The sequence below is a fragment of the Geotrypetes seraphini genome, chromosome 12 (assembly GCF_902459505.1).
Source record: "Geotrypetes seraphini chromosome 12, aGeoSer1.1, whole genome shotgun sequence".
In the NCBI taxonomy this organism is placed as follows: domain Eukaryota; kingdom Metazoa; phylum Chordata; class Amphibia; order Gymnophiona; family Dermophiidae; genus Geotrypetes; species Geotrypetes seraphini.
In genome coordinates this window covers 12,091,461-12,111,178 of record NC_047095.1, presented here as the reverse complement: position 1 = coordinate 12,111,178, position 19,718 = coordinate 12,091,461, and the positions used below count along the sequence as shown (strand labels likewise).

Genomic DNA, 19,718 nt, shown 5'->3' with positions numbered 1-19,718 from the left:
AGAGACTCGACTCATGCACATTTATGCCACATAGGTATTTATATGTCTCCATGATAGCTCCCCTCTACAGCCTTTCCTCCAAAGTATACATATTGAGATCTTTGTCTGTCTCCATATGCCAATATTGAAGTGCCTTTCTACTCCCCTCCCCCTACACACACTAGTAACAATGCAGTTAGAGGACTCCCAATCAGATTACAGGGAACATTACTCCTGACTAGTGCTGCCCGATTTCCAATTCAAATCGATTCACTGATTCGAATCAACTCGTGTATAAAAAAAAATTGGCCTCACCAATTCGGTAACCAATCCTCCCTTCTCGCCCCCTAAAGCAGGAGCGGCAGCGCTACTTCTTGCTGACTTGCCACTGCCGCTGCTGTTTTAGAGGGTAATTAAGAAAAGGAGAGATGGTGGATCTGGGGATGGTGGGGTCCATCACTGCGGCTGCGGGGATGGAGACCAAGAAAAGGAAAGATGCCAGACCTCCATGGGAGGGAAGGGAAACAGAAGGGAGGACAGAGATGGAAGATGGATGGTTAGCGCCGAGAAAGAAGAAAACGACAAATGGGCAGGAGACCCTGGCAAGCAAATTATCAGAAGACAACCAAAGCGTGGGACAAACATGATTTGAATAATGACCAGACAACAAAAGGAAGAAAAAAATAATTTTATTTTCTGTTTTGTGATTACAATATGTCAGATTTGACATGTGTATCCTCCCTGAGCTGGTGTTAGATCGTGAACGTGAGCTAGGATTTAACAGAGAGAGGAAAAGTGTTTTTTGTTTATTTTGTTTACACCACAGCACCAGTGTGGGTAGGAGAGGGCAAATGGGGTGAAAAGGTTATAAAATAAACTCACCAGGATGTTTGAAAAAACACCCAATTAGGCTGGAAAATTGAATTGAATCAAATCAAAAAATCGATTCAATAGGCTGAATTCAATTGAGTCAAATTTTTTTTCCCCTGAATCGGGCAGCACTACTCCTGATTGCCCTGGCACTACAGTGCCATAATGGTCAGAGCAGATATTCAACCAGGTAGCCACATTCAATATTGACCCCTGAAAGATTTAATTCTGAATGAATGATTTGAAGTGTCTTGAAAGTGGAATAAAAACTACCTGCTGGTTTGTGTCCTCCCAAATCATTAATCATAAACATTGCCATGATTATAGTTCTTTTTCTAGATTTTCTCAGTTTGCTAAGCTATCTATTTAAATAGCTTAGCAAACTGAAGAAATCTAGAAAAAGAACTGTAATCATAGCAATGTTTATGATTAATGATTTGGGAGGACACATACCAGCAGGTAGTTTTTTATTCCACTTTCAAGACACTACAGATCAAGATATGCACTATAATTAAAGCAATAGTTTCATGCTTCATTGACACTGGGTATTGTTTATAGCAAAGACAATGTCAAGGAAGCACCTGAGACAAACATCAGTAATTTAATTACATAACTAAAATGCTTAATTATTTCTTGGATGCAGAGGGGAATCAAAGACTTACAGATGTGCCAGCTTCTCCGGGAGGTCCTGGGTTGCCAGCATCTCCTGGTTCACCCTATAAATAAAAAAAAAAAGATCAAAGTCAGAACAAGGAAGCATAGATAGTAGTTCATTTTCTTATTTTATTTATTTATATATTTTTTTAGTATCATTGTATATTCATTTTACAGTCAAATGAGTGAGTATTGTTTCATTAGGCACTTTATGATGACTAACGCCACTTTTGGCATTAGCTACACCTACAGTGGTGCAAGGCATCTTAAAGCACCTCCATATGTATGATTCTGGTGGTGCCTACATTTTTTCTTTTAAATGATTTTTTTTTCTTCTTTAAACGGTGCTTTCAACTTAAGTTAGGTGCCTAACTTAAGGAACCATTTATAGAAACCAGGTCAAAATATATATATTTTTTCCTTGGACAATACATACCATGCTGTTTTTAAGCACATCCCCCTAATAAATAAACTTGCTTAATTCTTATATTTTTTTTCCTCTTTGTCTTTCTTCAGTTGGTTGTAAGCTCTGTAGATCAGGAACTATTTCAGAGATGTATTAGTATAGCACTGTGTATGTGTAGCAATCTCGACTTTAATGCCTCTTACTCTGAACTGTGCTTTATCTACCAACCCTCAATCCACAGATCAATCCTCTCTTTCAACTTCTTCATTCCCTGGCTTCAACCAACCCTCTCAATCTCATCATATCAAGGTGATTAATTACTTGAAGCCTTCTTCAGTCACTGAGTCACTACCTGCCTATTTACTTAAGTGTTTTCTGTTCCTTTTATTACCTTTTATCTACTCCATGATAACAACTAGCCTGAACTTGGTTATGTTCCCTAATTCTTAGAAATGAGTTATCATAAGACCTTACCTTAAGGATCCTAAGGCAGATCCTTCATTGACTAGTGGCCAATTGCAAATCTTCCATTTCTATCTAAGATTGTAGAAAAATGTGTTTTTGCTTAATAGCTGATTACTTAAACACCACAAATGTTCTTCATCCTCAGAAGACTGATCTCATTTGCATCCCTTCACTGAGAAACTCTTTTGGGCTCACTAACTACAAATGACTAATCACTGATGAGATAATGCGGGAAGTGTGTGGTGAAGTGGTGCAGTGGTTAAAGCTACAGCCTCAGCACCATGAGGTTGTGGGTTCAAATCCCATGCTGCTCCTTGTGACCCTGGACAAGTCACTTAATCCCCCATTGCCCCAGGTACATTAGAAAGAGTGTGAGCCCACCAGGACAGATAGGGCTCCTTTTACGAAGGTGCGCTAAGAATTTTAGCGTACACACCGGATTAGCGTGCGCTATAGCGCACGTTAGCCGAAAATCTACCACCTGCTCAAAAGGAGGCGGTATCGGCTAGTGCGCATGGCAATTTAGCGTGCGCTATTCCGCACGTTATGGCCCTAACACGCCTTCGTAAAAGGAGCCCATAGGGAAAAATGCTTCAGTACCTAAATGTAAACCACTTAGGCCATAAGTGATATATTAATCTATTATAATAAAAGGTAAGCCGCGCATGCGCACTTCCTATGCGTGCGTCCGTTTTCCGTGAGCTGTAGCACACATAGGAAGTGAGCATGCACAGCTTACGGTCTGGCCTCACAAGGCAAGACAAGTTGATGTCGGCCGCGGCGGCTGCTGGTTTAAGTCCTATCTTGCATTGTTTACTGCTATAGCATATCAAACCTCTTTCATTTAGTGTATCCCAGGGTTCCATATTAGACCCTATTCTTTTCAACATGTTCTTAGCACACTTTGCCCTTCTTATCTGCATTACATTACATTAGGGATTTCTATTCCGCCATTACCTTGCGGTTCAAGGCGGATTACAAAAAAGTTATGAACATTGGATTACAAAGCGATATATGGTTCAGGTGGTTAGAGAGAGAGAAAAACAAAGGGAATTCCAAAAAGATCTGGTCATTTCTAGTCCCTGGATCTCACTTTTTATATTTATGCAGACAAAATCCAGATCCTTTTTCCCTCTTGATTCCCACTCTAATTTACCAAGGTCTTCTGGATTTGCTCACTGATTGGTTATTTGATAATGGCCTGAAATTTAATATAGGGGTCCTTTTATCAAGCTGTGGAAGGGGTTTAACGCACGTAATACCGCGCGTTAAACCGCCTGCCGCGCGCTAGCTGATAACGCCTGCATTGAGCAGGCGTTAGTTTTTTAGCCGGCCGCGGGGGTTAGCGCGTGATGAAATGTCCGACGCGCTAACCCCACTAGCGCGGTTTGATAAAAGGACCCCTAAGTCAAATCAGAAGCTATTTTCCCCTCTAACAACCAATGTCCCTTCTTTCCCGATCCAAGAATAAAAGGCACTTCTTTGCCCTTGAATGATTCCTTTAAAATTCTTGGTGTGATCATTCATAAAACTCTAACTTTAGTTTCTTTTTAACCCTTAGACTGTGTATGTTAAAGAGGCCGAGCCTAGGGTAGTCTGTCCAACATATTCATGCTGGCTTTGGTAGTCCCTAAACTTGATTAATGTAACTTATTATACCTGGGTATACAGTACTTTCAAATCAAGAGGTTGCAACTAATTTCAGAACATAGCCATTCATTTACTATTTGGACTTAGGAAGTTCCTCCATCTATGAGAACCCATTACCTGGATGAACACTGGCTCACCAATGTCTATTCAATAACTTTAAAAACACTAGTTATCAAACATCAAGTTTTGTCCTTGGTTTCTCCTTCCTTTTTGACAAATCTCTTCATTCCTTATACACCATCAAGAGCACTAATATTATCAAACTAAAACCACATAACCACACCAACTCGCCAGACAAACCCACCTTTACCAGTGAATTCTATATAGTCCACCTAAAGTTTTACACCTACATCAGCATTCCTAGCTGATGTAGGTGCCTTACTTAATTAATAGCCTTAATCAGCAGTGAAATTGGCTCTTACCACCTCATAATTGGCTTAAATTGGACTTGTTGGGGAGTCATCAAGGGGTGCTAACTGATTTAGTCCGTGCTAATGATAAGCGTATGCTAAACTCCAAGATGCACATAGGAATATAATGATGAATTCCCTACTTAACTGAAAGTTAGGGTTTGATTTGCTTCTCCTACCCACTTCCTTCCTCATCCACCAAGTCTGACCAATCCGTTGTAAATCCGATAAATTTGTTGTAATTCTGCCCTCTTCATCTACGAATTTGGCTAAATTTGTTGTAAATTTCCCTTTTTCATCTGCCAAGTTTGGCGACAGTTGTTGTAAATCCGATAAATTTGTTGTAAATCTACAAGTCTATGCGGATCCTAATCTAATTTATTGTAAACCGCCTAGAACTTGCTGGGTATGGCGGTATATAAGAATAAAATTATTATTATTATTATTATTATTAACCTGACACTCTGCGCCCGATCCGTGCAGGTCCGACCAATTCACGAAACAAAAAAATTAAAATGAGGGCGATCGGAGGAACGCCCCCCTCCGACCGCATGGATCGCTAGTGTGCGATCCTTATGCATGTGCAGACCATCTGCTTTCCCTGTAGATGGTCTGTGCATGGGTTTGGTGTCCGTTTTTTCCGGGTTGTTTTATTTTTATTGCCCCTGCTGGATTCACTAGTGACTTTAGGAGAGGGTAGGCAGCTATTAGTATCTATATCGATTCAATTGTATTTAAACTTGGCTCTCCCAAAATATAAAAGGGTTATGACTCCAGGAAGGTAAATTTCTACAGTAGAAGACCATCTGCTCTCTGCCCCTTCCAGCCGAGCGCTGCTCTTTCAGCCCTGACTCTCCTACTCTCTGCCGCCCTTCCCCGTAGTGCAGCCCCACTATGAAACCACGGGCTCGCACTGCGGGGAAAGGCAGCAGAGAGCAGGAGAGTCGGGGCAAAAAGGCAGGAGAATCAGGGCTGAGCAGGGCGGCCAGAGCAGGAGACTCGGGGCAGAGAGCAAGGTTTTAGCACAAGCGACTGGTCCTCGCCAGCCGCTAGTTTTTTGATCGGCCAGCCAGTCGGTGTGCCAGAAGAAAGTTTAGTGAATCACATCCTTCCTGCTTTGCATGCCAATTCCCCTCATTTGCCTGCACGGAACAGATCGGTACACAGGTTAGTGAATTGGGTTGGAGGGAAATCGGGTCACAAAGGGCTCACAAACCGATCGGTACACGATCGGTTTGCTTAGTGAATCTAGCCCTTAGTCTCCTAACATAAAAAACAAGACAAAAAAAAAACAATTCTATAAAAAGAAGGCACCTAATCCAAAGTGCCTACCTAAATGTGGGTGTGATTAGTGTGGGTGTGATGAGTGTGTTTTTGAGTACACCGGAAAGTACAAGAATTCCTACCTGCAAACACACTTCACTCTGCACAACCCCACACGTACAACCAGAAACAAAAACCCAAACTTTGCATACCCAAAGATCACAGGCTGCAAATACAAATCCTTTCTAGACAGAACCTTCAGGTTCCAAGCAAACAGACAGCAATCCTGGCTGGGAAACCACATAAATAAAGCCAGACAGACCTACAACACATTCCGAAAATCAATTAAAACCGCTCTATTTGACAAATTCCTTGCCTAATCAGATGACCTCTCTCAGGTATTATGTAACTTCTTTCTCTCATGTATTCCTTCCCTATGCTTCCCTAATCATCATGTAACTTCCTTCTTCTTGCATTGTGTAATTCGCTGATTGTCCAGCCTTCTTTCTATGTGAACCACCTAGAAGTCAGTTTGACTATAAATAATAATAATAATAATAATATTTTATTTTGTATACCGCCATACCCAGGGAGTTCAAGGCGGTTCACAACAGGTAGATGAATTACATACAGTGCGATTCGAAAAAAGAAGAACATAACAAGGCAATCGTGGGGACGAACTCGTTTACATAAACGATTTAGGAGGGGGAAGGGCTAAATACGGGATACATACAGTGTGCTGCAGTAGGATACAATACGGGATACATACAGAGTGCTGCAGTAGGATACAATAGAGTTTAAGAGAGGAAATTAGATAAGAGCATATTAGATGGAAACAGGGGGGGGGCAACCAACTTGGAGGAGGGGTGGAAAAGTAAGGGGGGGAGAGGGGAGAGGAGGGTTTAGATGGGGGAAGGGGGGGCTAAGGGATAGGTCTGTTGCAAAGGAGGGGTTTCATCAGTTTTCTAAGGAGGAGAGGGGGTAGCGTTACGGCGGACTATGGTGGAATAGAAAAATAAAGTTGTTATTATTATTATTATTAAGAAAGGGATAAAGATGATCCTCTTCACAGACTACTTTAGCCAATAATGCAACATAGAGGAGATAGCAGACTAGTACCCTCTAGGAACAGGATAGGATGAACAAAGTAGGGAAACCCAGAATTAAAAAGGATATGATAGACAAAGCACAGATAAGTAAAATTTCAGGAAGTTTGTGAATCCAAGATGAACATAGAACATGAAAGAGGTACTATGTGCTCAATTAAGTAGGATTAGTACGAACACAGTACACAATACCAATTTAGGTGTATATATAAGCAGGTAGATTGATTATGGGATAAATATGTGCATATATGATGATGACTGATTATCTTTAATTATGTCTGTATTGAAAATCATGACAGAAAATGCTAACTCTGTATTGTAACACCTCTACAGAAGCTCATGTAAACCGCTCTGAATTGACTTCCCTGTCATTAATAACAATATAGAACCTTTAAATAAACAATAAATAAAAAGTTAGGCTCAGGTATTTAAGCAAAAAAAGCCCTGGCATAAATAGGGTACCTAGTGACACTGGCCAACATTTCTGATGCCCAGGGTCTGTGGTAACGCTATTCTGGAAGAGACACCTGTCGGTGACTGACATGTAGCAGGTGCCCATTTTGTAGACATCTGTCACAGCAGGCATCACTTCCAGAATCAGCCCCTTACTGCCAGATTCTCTAAATGGCGCTGTTGGCGGCAGCCACCTTAAAAGTAGCCGCCGATTGGGTGTCAATCATGCGATGGCACCTCCGGGAAAGATAGGCACCAGAAATGTAGGCCAGGCCTACATTTCCTGCACCTGTTTTGATGTGAATCGCACCGAGAAGGTGCTTTACAACTTCTTACACCCCTTCCAGCTTTAGCCACGCCTGTAGTGGCATTAGGTGTCGGTAGGCTCCTTTGGAGGCACGATTGTTTAGGTGCCAGTAGGCACTCTGAATTTAAAGTTAGTTGGTATTTCAAATGGTGCTTCTGAGTTAACTTAGGCGCCAGTAGAGCGCTTACTGGCACCTAAGTTAAGGCACCGTTTATAGAATTTCCCCTTTAATGTCTCAGTCTCTACTGTTTAGAGTCATCTTTCCTTTTATTTTAGATTTGAACCCTCTCATCCATAGGTTTAAGTCACTATTAAAGACTCATTTTTTCTCCATGGCCTTTCCAACCAGATAACTGAAGCCTATAAACACATTTAATAATTATTTTTGATGACTGATACCAGTGCCCTCTGTTTTGCCCTCTTTCCTTTCTCCTTAAACATAACTATGTTGTGCTCTTTGGTTTCATATATAGTTGTAGTATAGCAGTTTTTTAAAAAATATCTATCCCTTATTTATTCATTTAAATTATTATAAACTGCTTAGCTGGTTTTTTTTCTTATGATTTGCAGTGTTTTAAATAAAAATGACCTTGACCTAGAAATATACGAGAGGAGTGCTGAAAAGTCCTCAGCCCAACCAACCAAATTCTGAGTATTATTTTGCCACTGTAACTGAAGAGTGTTTTCTTATTTTGTTAAGTGCCAATTTGCAGAAACAAAATTCTACGGGCTCCTTTTACTAAGGTGCGCTAGCGTTTTTAGCGCGCGCTAACCATGCACTAAATGAAAAATACTAACGCATGCTCTATGGAGGCGTTAGCGTTTAGCGCACGTGACACTGTAGCGCGCACTAAGCGTGAAATAAAACCGCTAGCATACCTTAGTAAAAGGAGCCCTATGTTATGACATTATTTCAGATCATTGATTGAACAATATGCACGTCATTCTCTTCTTGGCTGGGCTGAGAAATGTTCAGCCTCCTCGCTGTGTGAATAGTTTCAGTCTCTGGTAACCAGAGCTGAGATTATGATGTCATAATGGCTCATTTCACCAATAAAAGCTAACCTCATCAGTGAAATCACAATGGCTTGATTGTCCTATACTTGACTCACTTTTATTACATACAAGGAGGTACTGAAAATTTCTCAGCCCAATTAACCAGCTTTCTAAATTCTGAGCATTATTTTGCCACTGTAGCTGAAAAGAGTGTTATGTTATTTCGTTAAGTGCCAATTTGAAGATGCAAAATTCTATTTTTTATATTGTTTCAGATCATTGATTGAACCATATCCACATCATTATTTTTTTGGATGGGCTGAGAACTTTTCTGTGCCCCCTTGTAGGAATGCTAAATATAAAAAGTAGTATGATTTCTGATATCTAATATAATAAAATGATAGGCCGCGCATGCGCACTAAAAAAACATGTTCCCTTATCCGTCGCGAAAACACGAGTGCGCATGCGCGCGTTTTACGTCATCACCTACTCTCCACCTCGCGCCACCGATCACTGTCATCACCTGCTCTCCACCTCGCGCCACCGATCACTGTTCCTCCTGCACCATGCCATGCCAGGCATGTCCGCCGCCGGCTTCGAGCTCCTGGGGGCCGGCGGCGCGAGCCGCCCGGCGGTGCTGTGCTGAGGTCCCGCCTCCCGCTTCCACCCTACACGGCGCCGCCAGACCCGGCCCTACACTGAGATCCGCGATCAGGGTTGCCATGGAAACCCCGCCGCAGCCTCGTGGCTAGGTAGGGGGACAACAATCGCGCTTATGTTCAAGCCGCCACCACGACTCCTCTCTCGAACCGCACCAGGATCGAGAGAGGAGCTGCGGCGGGGGCTTGAGCATAAGCGCCATTGTTGTCCCCCTACCTAGCCGCGAGGCTGCAGCGGCCTTCCTCACCCAGCTCTCACGGCTGGCGGCCGGCGAACCCTAATGCTGACATTGAATCCAAGTAAACAACCGGGGCTGCCTAAAGAAACAAAGTTTCATGGTGCTTGACCCACCAAACAATTCCTGCCGTTGCTGAAATTTGCCCCACCGTTCCTTCCCTTCCTCCATCAGGTACAGTTCAGCTCCGCCTATGTTAAAAGGAGCTGCTTTGAAATTGGAGCCCTGCCGCCACCGTAACACGTTCCCTCTGCCGCGGTCTCATATGTCAGAGAAGGGGCGGGACCAAGGCAGACGGGGACGGATGCGGGAGGGGCTGCCGCTGCGAAGGGCTTTGGAGGGGGAGCCAGCCAGACCGCGAGTGTGGGGACGTTGTAAGCACGGATTGGTCAAGGAGCCGCCGCTGCCGAGGCTTTGAAATTGCTCTCCCACCGTCACTCCCTCCCGCCCCGGCTCTGCCTCTGCCCCTGCCCAGGTTCAAAAGCAGGAGACATCAAGCACCCGTTAATCTAACGGGCTTAAACACTAGTGTGTGTATGTATGTATATATATATATATATATAGAAGGGAACATATTCTCCAAATCCTAACAGCCTGGACAAAATCGAAAGAAGAAACTGAACATACTGCGCATCTCAAATCAATCTCTTTCAGATATGTGTTTCTATGTCTAGTTATGGGTGATTATTTTCTAGTTCAATGAACTGAGAAATCTACCCATATAATACTAGATTTCTAGTTAAACGGCCTGGTACTACGTTGTGTTTTTAGAATTACATATCTATGAAAATATAATACGATTTCTTCTACAACTGTGAAGGAGGGTTTGGTGGAAATGACAGCAACCCACACTCTTGGGTAATAACTTGCATTAAAATGTATAGCGTGGACCCTGAGTTGATTGAGTACATCAAGTTTATTGTGAAAATGTGCCAAACTATCCTCTATATAATTATCCTACGAAGGGCTACATGTCATTCCTAAAATCTAAATCCCTTAAGGAATATTTCAGAGAGATCCTCTACCTCCACTCTTGTGTTGTCTGACATTAACCTCTCCCTCTTTTTTACAAAATCATGGAAGTGGATTTTAGCACAGGCCGGCACGCTGAATGCTCTGCGCTGATCCCAACACTCAAAGGAACTCTATGAGTGGTCAGGAGCAGTGCAGAGCATTCAGTGCGCCAGCCTGTACTAAAAAACGCTTTTGCAGTTTTGTAAAAAAAGGGTGTGTGTGTAAATTTACATCATGCTCTTATTAAGTCATCAGACTTGGATGTAATCTTAATCTTACAGGCATTGATGAATCTCAACACACCTACTGTTTCTGGATAGCTCAAAACATAACTCCAGTGATCATCATTTGATGCACATTGGAGATCGCTCTGAGGAAAGGGATGTTACCAGTGGTTACCTCAAGGTTCTGTTTTTGGGCCTGTTCTTTTTAACATTTTTATAAACGATATTGCTGAAGGGTTGTCAGGTAAGATTTGCCTCTTTGCAGATAATACCAAAATCTGCAATAGAGTAGATACGTTGGATGGTGTAAATAGCATGAAGAAAGGTCTGGTGAAGCTTAAATAATGGTCTGTAATTTGGCAACTAAAATTTAATGCTAAGAAATGCAAGATCATACATTCGGGCTACAAAAACCCAAGGGAACGGTACAGATTAGGGAGTGAAGAGCTTATGTGCACGACAGAAGAGTGGGACTTGGGTATAATTGTATGTGATGATCTTAAGGTGGCCAAACAGGTTGAAAAAGTGATGGTAAAAGCTAGAAGGATGCTAGTTTGCATAGGGAGCGGTATGGCTAGTAGGAAAAAGGAGTTATGATGCACTGTATAAGACTTTGGTGAGACCTCATTAGAATATTGTATACAATTCTGGAGGCCGCACTTTCAAAAAAGATATAAAAAGGAAGGCTACTAAAATGGTATTTGGTCTTCATCATAAGGCATATGGGGACAGAATAAAGATCTCAATCTGTATGCTTCGGAGGAAAGGCAAGAGAGGGGAGATATGATAGAGATGTTTAAATACCTACGTAATGTAAATGCGCATGAGTCAAGTCTCTTTAATTTGAAAGGAAACTCTGCAATGAGAGGGCATAGGATGAAGTTAAGAAGTGATAGGCTCCGGAGTAATCTAAGGAAATACTTTTTTACAGAAAGGTTGGTAGATACATGGAACAGTCTCCCAGAAGAGGTGGTGGAGACAGAGACTGTGTCTGAATTCAAAAGGGCCTGGGATAGGCACATGGGATCTCTCGGAGAGAAAAAGATAATGGTTACTGCAGATGGGAAGACTAGTTGGGCCATTTGTCCTTTATCTGCCATCATGTTTCTATGTTTCTAATATACTACCTAATCCTAATCCCTTCTTCAGGGACATGGTGAGCGAGGCGCAAAATCTGTATATCCCCAGATTCAGGAAGGGGTGTAAAAAGAATCGAACAAAAGACCCGGCGTGGATAACCAAAACATTGAAGGAAGCGATAGGCAATAAGAAAAAATCATTCAAGAAATGGAAAAAGGACAAAACTGAGGGGAACTGGAAAGAGCACAAGAAGCATCAAAAAGAATGTCACCGTGAGGTTCGGAAAACCAAAAGAGAGTATGAAGAGAGGCTAGCCAGGGAAGCAAGAAATTTCAAACCATTCTTCAGATATGTTAAAGGGAAGCAGCCGGCTAGAGAAGAAGTGGGACCGCTGGACGACGGAGACAGGAAGGGAGTGGTGAAGGAGGAGAAGGTAGTGGCAGAAAGGCTTAACATGTTCTTCTCGTCTGTATTTACAAACGAAAACACGTCCAACATACCGGAACCTGAGCAATTCTTCAACGGAAGTCAGGCAGAAAAATTAACATCCATAGAAGTGAGCCTTGAGGACGTTCGTAGGCAGATAGAAAAACTAAAAACTGACAAATCCCCGAGTCCGGATGGCATACATCCAAGGGTTCTGAAGGAATTAAAGGAGGAGATAGCGGAACTACTGCAGCAAATTTGCAACTTATCCCTGAAAACAGGCGAGATCCCGGAAGATTGGAAGATAGCCAACGTTACGCCCATCTTTAAAAAGGGATCAAGAGGTGACCCGGGAAACTACAGGCCGGTGAGCCTGACTTCGGTTCCGGGGAAAATGGCAGAAGCACTGATAAAAGAAAACATCGATCAACATTTTGAAAACCATGAACTTCTGATAACCAGCCAGCATGGTTTCTGCAAGGGAAGATCGTGCCTAACGAACTTATTGCACTTCTTCGAAGGGATCAACAAACGGATGGACAAAGGAGACCCCATAGACATCATATATCTAGATTTCCAAAAAGCCTTTGACAAGGTGCCCCATGAACGTCTACTCTGGAAACTGAAGAACCATGGGATGGAAGGAGACGTACATAGATGGATCAGAAACTGGTTGGAGGATAGAAAACAAAGGGTAGGAGTGAAGGGTCACTACTCCGACTGGAGGAGGGTCACGAGTGGTGTCCCGCAGGGCTCGGTGCTCGGGCCGCTGCTATTTAATATCTTCATAAATGATCTAGAAACAGGAACGAAGTGCGAGATAATAAAATTTGCGAACGACACCAAACTATTTAATGGAGCTCGGACTACAGAGGACTGCGAAAAGTTGCAAAGGGACTTGAACAAATTAGAAGAATGGGCGGCGAAATGGCAGATGAAGTTCAACATTGAAAAATGTAAAGTATTACATGTGGGGAGCAGAAACTCGAGGTACAACTATACAATGGGAGGGATGTTATTGAATAAGAGTACCCAGGAAAGGGACTTGGGGGTAATGGTGGACATGACAATGAAGCCGTCGGCACAGTGTGCAGCGGCCGCTAAGAGAGCGAATAGAATGCTTGGTATAATCAAAAAGGGTATTACAGCCAGAACGAAAGAAGTTATCCTGCCGTTGTATCGGGCGATGGTGCGCCCACATTTGGAGTACTGCATCCAATATTGGTCGCCGTATCTTAAGAAGGATATGGCGTTAGTCGAGAGGGTTCAAAGGAGAGCAACACGTCTGATAATAGGTATGGAAAACCTGTCATATTCTGAGAGATTGGAGAAGCTGGGTCTCTTTTCCCTGGAGAAGAGGAGACTTAGAGGGGATATGATAGAGACTTACAAGATCATGAAGGGCATAGAGAGAGTAGAGAGGGACAGATTCTTTGAACTTTCGAAAAATAAGAGAACAAGAGGGCATTCGGAAAAGTTGAAAGGGGACAGATTCAAAACAAATGCTAGGAAGTTCTTCTTTACCCAACGTGTGGTGGACACCTGGAATGCGCTTCCAGAGGACGTTATAAGGCAGAGTATGGTACTGGGGTTCAAGAAAGGATTGGACAAATTCCTACTGGAAATGGGGATAGAGGGGTATAGATAGAAGATTACTGCACAGGTCCTGGACCTGTTGGGCCGCCGCGTGAGCGGACTGCTGGGCACAATGGACCTCGGGTCTGACCCAGCAGAGGCATTTCTTATGTTCTTATGTTCTTACTACAACTGTGCAATGTTAAGTTTCTCAGGTCACATCAGGATGATGTCTGAACAAATGTACAAAAACAAATTTCCATAGCCGAAAACTAAAGCAAACTGAAAATATCTCTCTGATAGAAAACTATAGTAGCAGGAGGGTATACCATTTTTCAAAATAATGGGTGTACAATAAGCAAATTTGGCTCACAAATAAGCCTATGATAGAGCTATAACATAAAATGTTCATGCGGTAAATATGTAGCATGATAAATATGAAAAGGTATGTGTCCCTTATAGAATCAAGCTAAGTGTCATTGTAATTTGCACCGATTTTTTTTTTTTCAACATATATAGAATCAGGCCCTTACTGACAAGAGATAAGGAAGAAAAAAAACCAGTTGGAAAATTAACCCACCCACCCCTTTACAAAGATCAATGATGCGGTCCTTTATCAGCGCCTCTACCATATTTCCCGGTACCAAGGTCAGACTCACCGGTCTGTAGCTTCCCGGATCTCCCCTCGAACCTTACTTGAACATCAGCATAACATTTGCCACTTTTCAGGAGGGGAGGAGGGGATCTGAAACCCACTGAGTGGAGGGGAGGGGCAAAGTTCCTTCATATTATATATTTCAAAATTTTTTTTAAAAACTCATTATTTTAATTGATTTATTAGAAATTTTCTGAGAACTTTGATGTATTATTATTAAATATTGTTATCCGCCTAGATGTATCTTTGTTAAATATTGTTGTTATCAGCCTAAATTCTGATAACTTAGAGCAGGCTATAAATGTTATACTGAATATAATCTTAATTTACCCACTCTGTTACGAGCATGAGCCCTTTGGAATAGCCTCTTAGAGTTTTGAAAATTATTCTTAGCACCTTTAAAAAGGAATTTTAACCCTCTGTGGCACTGGAGTAAGAGTTAATAAAGGTCATTTTTCAGTGTTATTTAATGTGTACCTTTCAGCTCACAATACCCTTTTTAAATAGCAAATACATTATAATGAAGTTTCTCAATAATGTGCTGTGATCTTCTTTTCTATTGATATTTCTCTTGCTGATACACTGGTTCTTGGAATTTAATCATGCTGTTCCAGAGTCACTCATGGATGAAGAGGAGTTTGTGAGCTCTGTCAGTCGCATGCTAATTAACCATTGTTGGGTGTGATCATGGAGCCCAGAAAGCACCAATCTCCTAGCAGAATAGTGATACAAAAAAGGAGATATCATCCAAGGAATTAGAGATAGAGATTAAATGTATTTTCAAAGCACTTAAGACACTCAAAGTTCCTTAGGTTATTGTGGTACTTTGAATGTCTAAGTGCTTTGAAAATTAGCCCCAATATGATCACAGGAATGGGAAAGGTATAAAGTGGAGAAGGTATTCCACTAAACTGTAAACTCTGAATCCTGATAAAGCTGTTTGTTAAGAGTTCAAGAGGGCATTGGTTAAACTGTGGGAAAGACAACCTTCGTAAGGCAGGTGAAGTGAAAGAAAAGACAGAGCAAGTCTTGGGATTTAAGAAAGTGAAATCAAGCTTTTCCGTTACATGAGGATGATGATATGCAATTATAGGCCAAATACACTATCTAAAGAACCATTTTAGTAAGAAATGTAAGAAAAGCAAGATTTGGGGGGGGGTAAATATTCAGCTGATGGCAGTCAGCAATTCTTTTTTTTCGTTGCCATAAGCTTTATGCACAAATAAACTAGTCAAAAATAGGATTGCTATTTATGCCGTCCTTTTTGGCCAGTTTAACTTTATTGGTTAAGGCTAAATATTGGCACTTAACCTGTTAATAATAATAATTTATCTGTATGCCGCCATACCGGGGAGGTTCTAAGCGGCTCACAACACAGGAAACAATACATACAATCCCATCAAAATATCCTGGTACAAGGAGCTACACATACATTTCAATAATACATCAGACTAAAAAGCATGCCATATAGATAGAAATAATGCAAGTGGTAAAAAGTGATAAAAAACATAATTAAGTTAAAAGAAAAACGTTAAGATATCAACTTATTTAAAAAATAAGTCTTTAACAATTTCCTAAAATCTAAATAAGAGGAAGCTTCTAACATCATTTTACTGAGTGCAGACTCCACCCTGACCTGCCCCAGACTGCACACTGAATCTAGTTTTTGGCGCCAAAAAGTTAGAGGGCAAATTCTATAAGAAGCGCCCAAAAGTTAGGGCCCCAATTCTGTAACCTAAAGTTAGGCACCTATTTTGGAGGCGCCCAACTAGATAGGCGTCTATCTAAATTGAACAACAAGCCCAATTAAGCTTTTCATTCAGCACTAATTGGAACTTAGGTGCCTATCAAGAAAAAGCAATTCTGAAACAAGGCATCTCTAAAAATTTAGGCAGCCTTCAAAACAATAGGCGCTATGCATGTTAGGCATGGGTGTGGCTTCTTGTTAGGCGCCTTGTTACAGAATTGCTGCTCTTAAGCGTGCATATGCGCTCACATGGGCGCCTACATTTTAGTTGTGTCTAGAGCTGGCCTATTCGCTAAACAGCACCCCATTGTACATGAATCACGCTGAAAGGTGCCTATATTAGCACCTAACTTTTGGCCACTTCTTATAGAATTTGCCTCTAAGTGACTTGCCCAGGGTCACAAGAGAAGTCCATAGGCCATTATTGAGATGGCTTAGGGAAATCCACTGCTTATTCTGAGGATAAGCAGCATAGAATCTAGTTTGCTACTTGGGATCTAGCTAGGTACTTGGCACCTGGGTTGGCCACTCTTTGAAACAGAATACTAGGCTTGATGAACCTTCGGTCTGTTCAAATATGACAATTTTTATGTTCTTAGGTGATCAAAGTATAGGACAATCAAGCCATTGTGACCTCACTTATGAGTTTGGCTCTTAGGCATTGGTGGAATGAGGCATTATGACTTCACAATCTCAGCTTTGGAATGTTGATACTCTTTGGGTTTCTATTAGGTACTTGGGACATGGGTTGGCCGCTGTTGAAAACAGGATGCTGGGCTTGATGGACCTTCAGTCTGTCCCAGTACGGCAATTCTTATGTTCTTAAATCATCAGTAATTATGAAGTTTCACAGATTGTAGAGAGCTGTCACACATCATCCTGTTGGCCCTTACTCTGAGCAGAATGTAATGCATAATAAAAAATTAAGGGGTTGATATTCAAAGTGATTTACCCAGGTTATCCACTAATATTCAGAGGTACTCAACCGTTACAGCCTGTTAGTGCTGCGGAATATCACCACAGACAGCTAAACTCAAAGCTGATCATTTTGTGAGTAGTCCGGGGGTAGGGTTGGACAAATATGACTGCATAAAATGTAGTCCTATCTTTTCCTTGTTTCCTGAATATCGCACTTAACTGCATAAGGGATAGCTGGCCTCACATAACCAGATTTTTCATGCCAGTGACTGGATATGGCCTAGCACTGACTATCTGGGCATAACACTGCTATTAGCCAAAATATTACTGACTATTTCTGGATGAATATTTACCCCTAAATTGTTTAATATGAATAAAAAGCAACCTTAATTTTATTTATAGACATGGGCCTCAGCAAGGCTGGTGGAAACTCTCAAGCTACCTAATTTCTAATGTTGTGTAGGGCCTATCTGATTCTGCTTCTTATGAGTCACAGGATAATGAGGCATTTGTAAACCATTAATGCAATTTTTGTTGTTTGGGCAAAATATTGGTGATTGTTTCTGACATGTAACTGTTTGAAAAATCACCATTTTAATTGCACTAGAAAGATATGCATAAAACCACATTCTTGGGTAGCACCATGCATTGGCTACTGAACAATTTAAAAAAAAAAAAGGTTAAAGCACTGAAAGAGAAAAATAAAAGCTTATACGATTAATTAAATAATCTATTTTTGTCTCATCACACAATAGGAATGGACACGGTTATGCTGTCTTCTCCTAACCATAACCCTCATGGCTACATTGTATGAAAAGAATAAAAAGGTCACATATTTCATGAGAGATAAAGAAGTTACAAAGCAATTAAAATAGTTTTTAATTTGCTCATGGCTTGTCTGTGCCTTTTATTTTGATTTATATTTTAACAGACATATAAATATTTTCATGAAAAATAAATGTGTGTTGTATTCATAATGCCAAGAGGTAGAATGCTGTACCGTGACATTAGAACTGCTGAGAAAAATTTGTTTTGGCAGAAATAGCACTTAGAGGGACAATAGTAGCTGCCGAATCCATGGATGACTGGACACAGGTGTCAGACTACAGTGGGACATAATATAATTGTCTGCAGGGTAAAAAACACTGGACTCCTAGGAGTTTAACACAACCAATGGGTTTATTTCATCTCATCCATTTTAAATAGCATCAAATCAGATCAGATAATTCACTAGTCACTGACAGTACTTTACGGGTCAGATTTTCCAGGGTTTCCAAGTTCTCAGTGGTCAGGCTCAGAGCACACAATGGTTCTGAGCAGATTCAAGGATACAGGTTCAGCATGCAAGAATATAGGAAGTCCTCTGTTTTTGAAGAGGGCTAATAACACTGGGAGAGCATTCTGTGAGCCTGGGAGGGGAATAGGTATAGCTGGGGAGTTATTTGGGGGTAAAGACAGGATTGGGATAATTGTGGAAGGGATGGGGAGTTTGAAGGGAAGGAGTAAAGGGTTAAGGAACTGCAGGGAGATAGGGTTGGTGAATAAGGACTGGTTGGGATCGTGTGGTAAAAGAAGGGAACAGGAGGATTGGTAGAGAGAGGATAGGGGTGAGGAAACCTGAAAGAGAAAGGTGAAGAAATTGGGCAGGAAGAGAATTTTGTTTTGGGTGGTGAGGGTGGTGAGAGGCTGGGTGAATAAAGTTGGCCCGCCTGGCCCTCCCTATATGGGGTGGAGAAATAAGGGGGAGGAATGGGTTGAGAGTGGTCGCAGCTAGCGTGGAAGAGAGGGTTGGAATACAAGAAGGTAATTTAACTAATCAGTAAGATGGGGGGTTCAGTGTATTTTAAGTGAGGTTCATGTGAGATACCACCTTGAGATGAAGCATGACCTTGAAGTATTGCAGGGTATGCATATGGAGTGGGGGAAAAATTGAAGACTGTATGAGGCAAAAGGGCAGCTAGTATGGTACCATCTAGCTGTAGAGGAAGCAAAAATTGTGTTATAATCTGATTATGTTAATTTTACAATTGTTAATGAATATTTTGTGTTAAAATAAAGCTGTGGCCAATGTTTTGCCACTGTGGATATGAATTAAAGATTAATTTGGGGTGGGGGGTTGAATGAAGTAAGCAAATACCAATGTTAGAATATTGGCTCTTGGGGGCGGAGCCTGACTGCCACGGAGATCAAACGCATGGAGTGACTGCTCCTCTGCACCTGCACCTACAAATCGTCAAAACGGCTTATCGGGTGTTGTTTCACCTAAAATAAAAGATTGCAGCTCTACCCGCACTCCTTATGTCTCCTCCGAAACTGTTCAAAACTGACTCTGGTGCGCCCGCGCCACTCAGCGGTAAGAGGCCTAAGCCGGACCTGTGCTCGCCCAACAAGATGGCGGCGAAGCATGACGACGCTTCGTTTGATCTCCTCCTTAAAGAGAAATGCTCTGTTCGGCATATAGTGCAGGAGCAGATTGAAGAAACCAAACTCCTGCGGGGGGAAATTGAGGCACTTAATTCCCAATTTGTAGATGCGTGTCACCGCCTCGATGCTCTGGAGGAAAAAGCTGCCACCATAAAAACGACTCAGGCGCTGGTTAACAAGCACGACAAGCTGATTATTTCT

General features: G+C 41.7%; 1 protein-coding gene across 1 annotated transcript in view; it reads right to left on the bottom strand.

Annotated features, from left to right (window-relative positions):
- Nucleotides 1-19,718, bottom strand: part of COL11A1 (collagen type XI alpha 1 chain) — a 528,076-nt gene that overhangs the window by 85,933 nt on the left and 422,425 nt on the right. Inside the window, exon 50 of the mRNA XM_033916645.1 lies at nucleotides 1,512-1,565. Coding sequence (XP_033772536.1) covers nucleotides 1,512-1,565 — 54 coding nt within the window. The remainder of the gene's footprint in view (nucleotides 1-1,511; nucleotides 1,566-19,718) is intronic.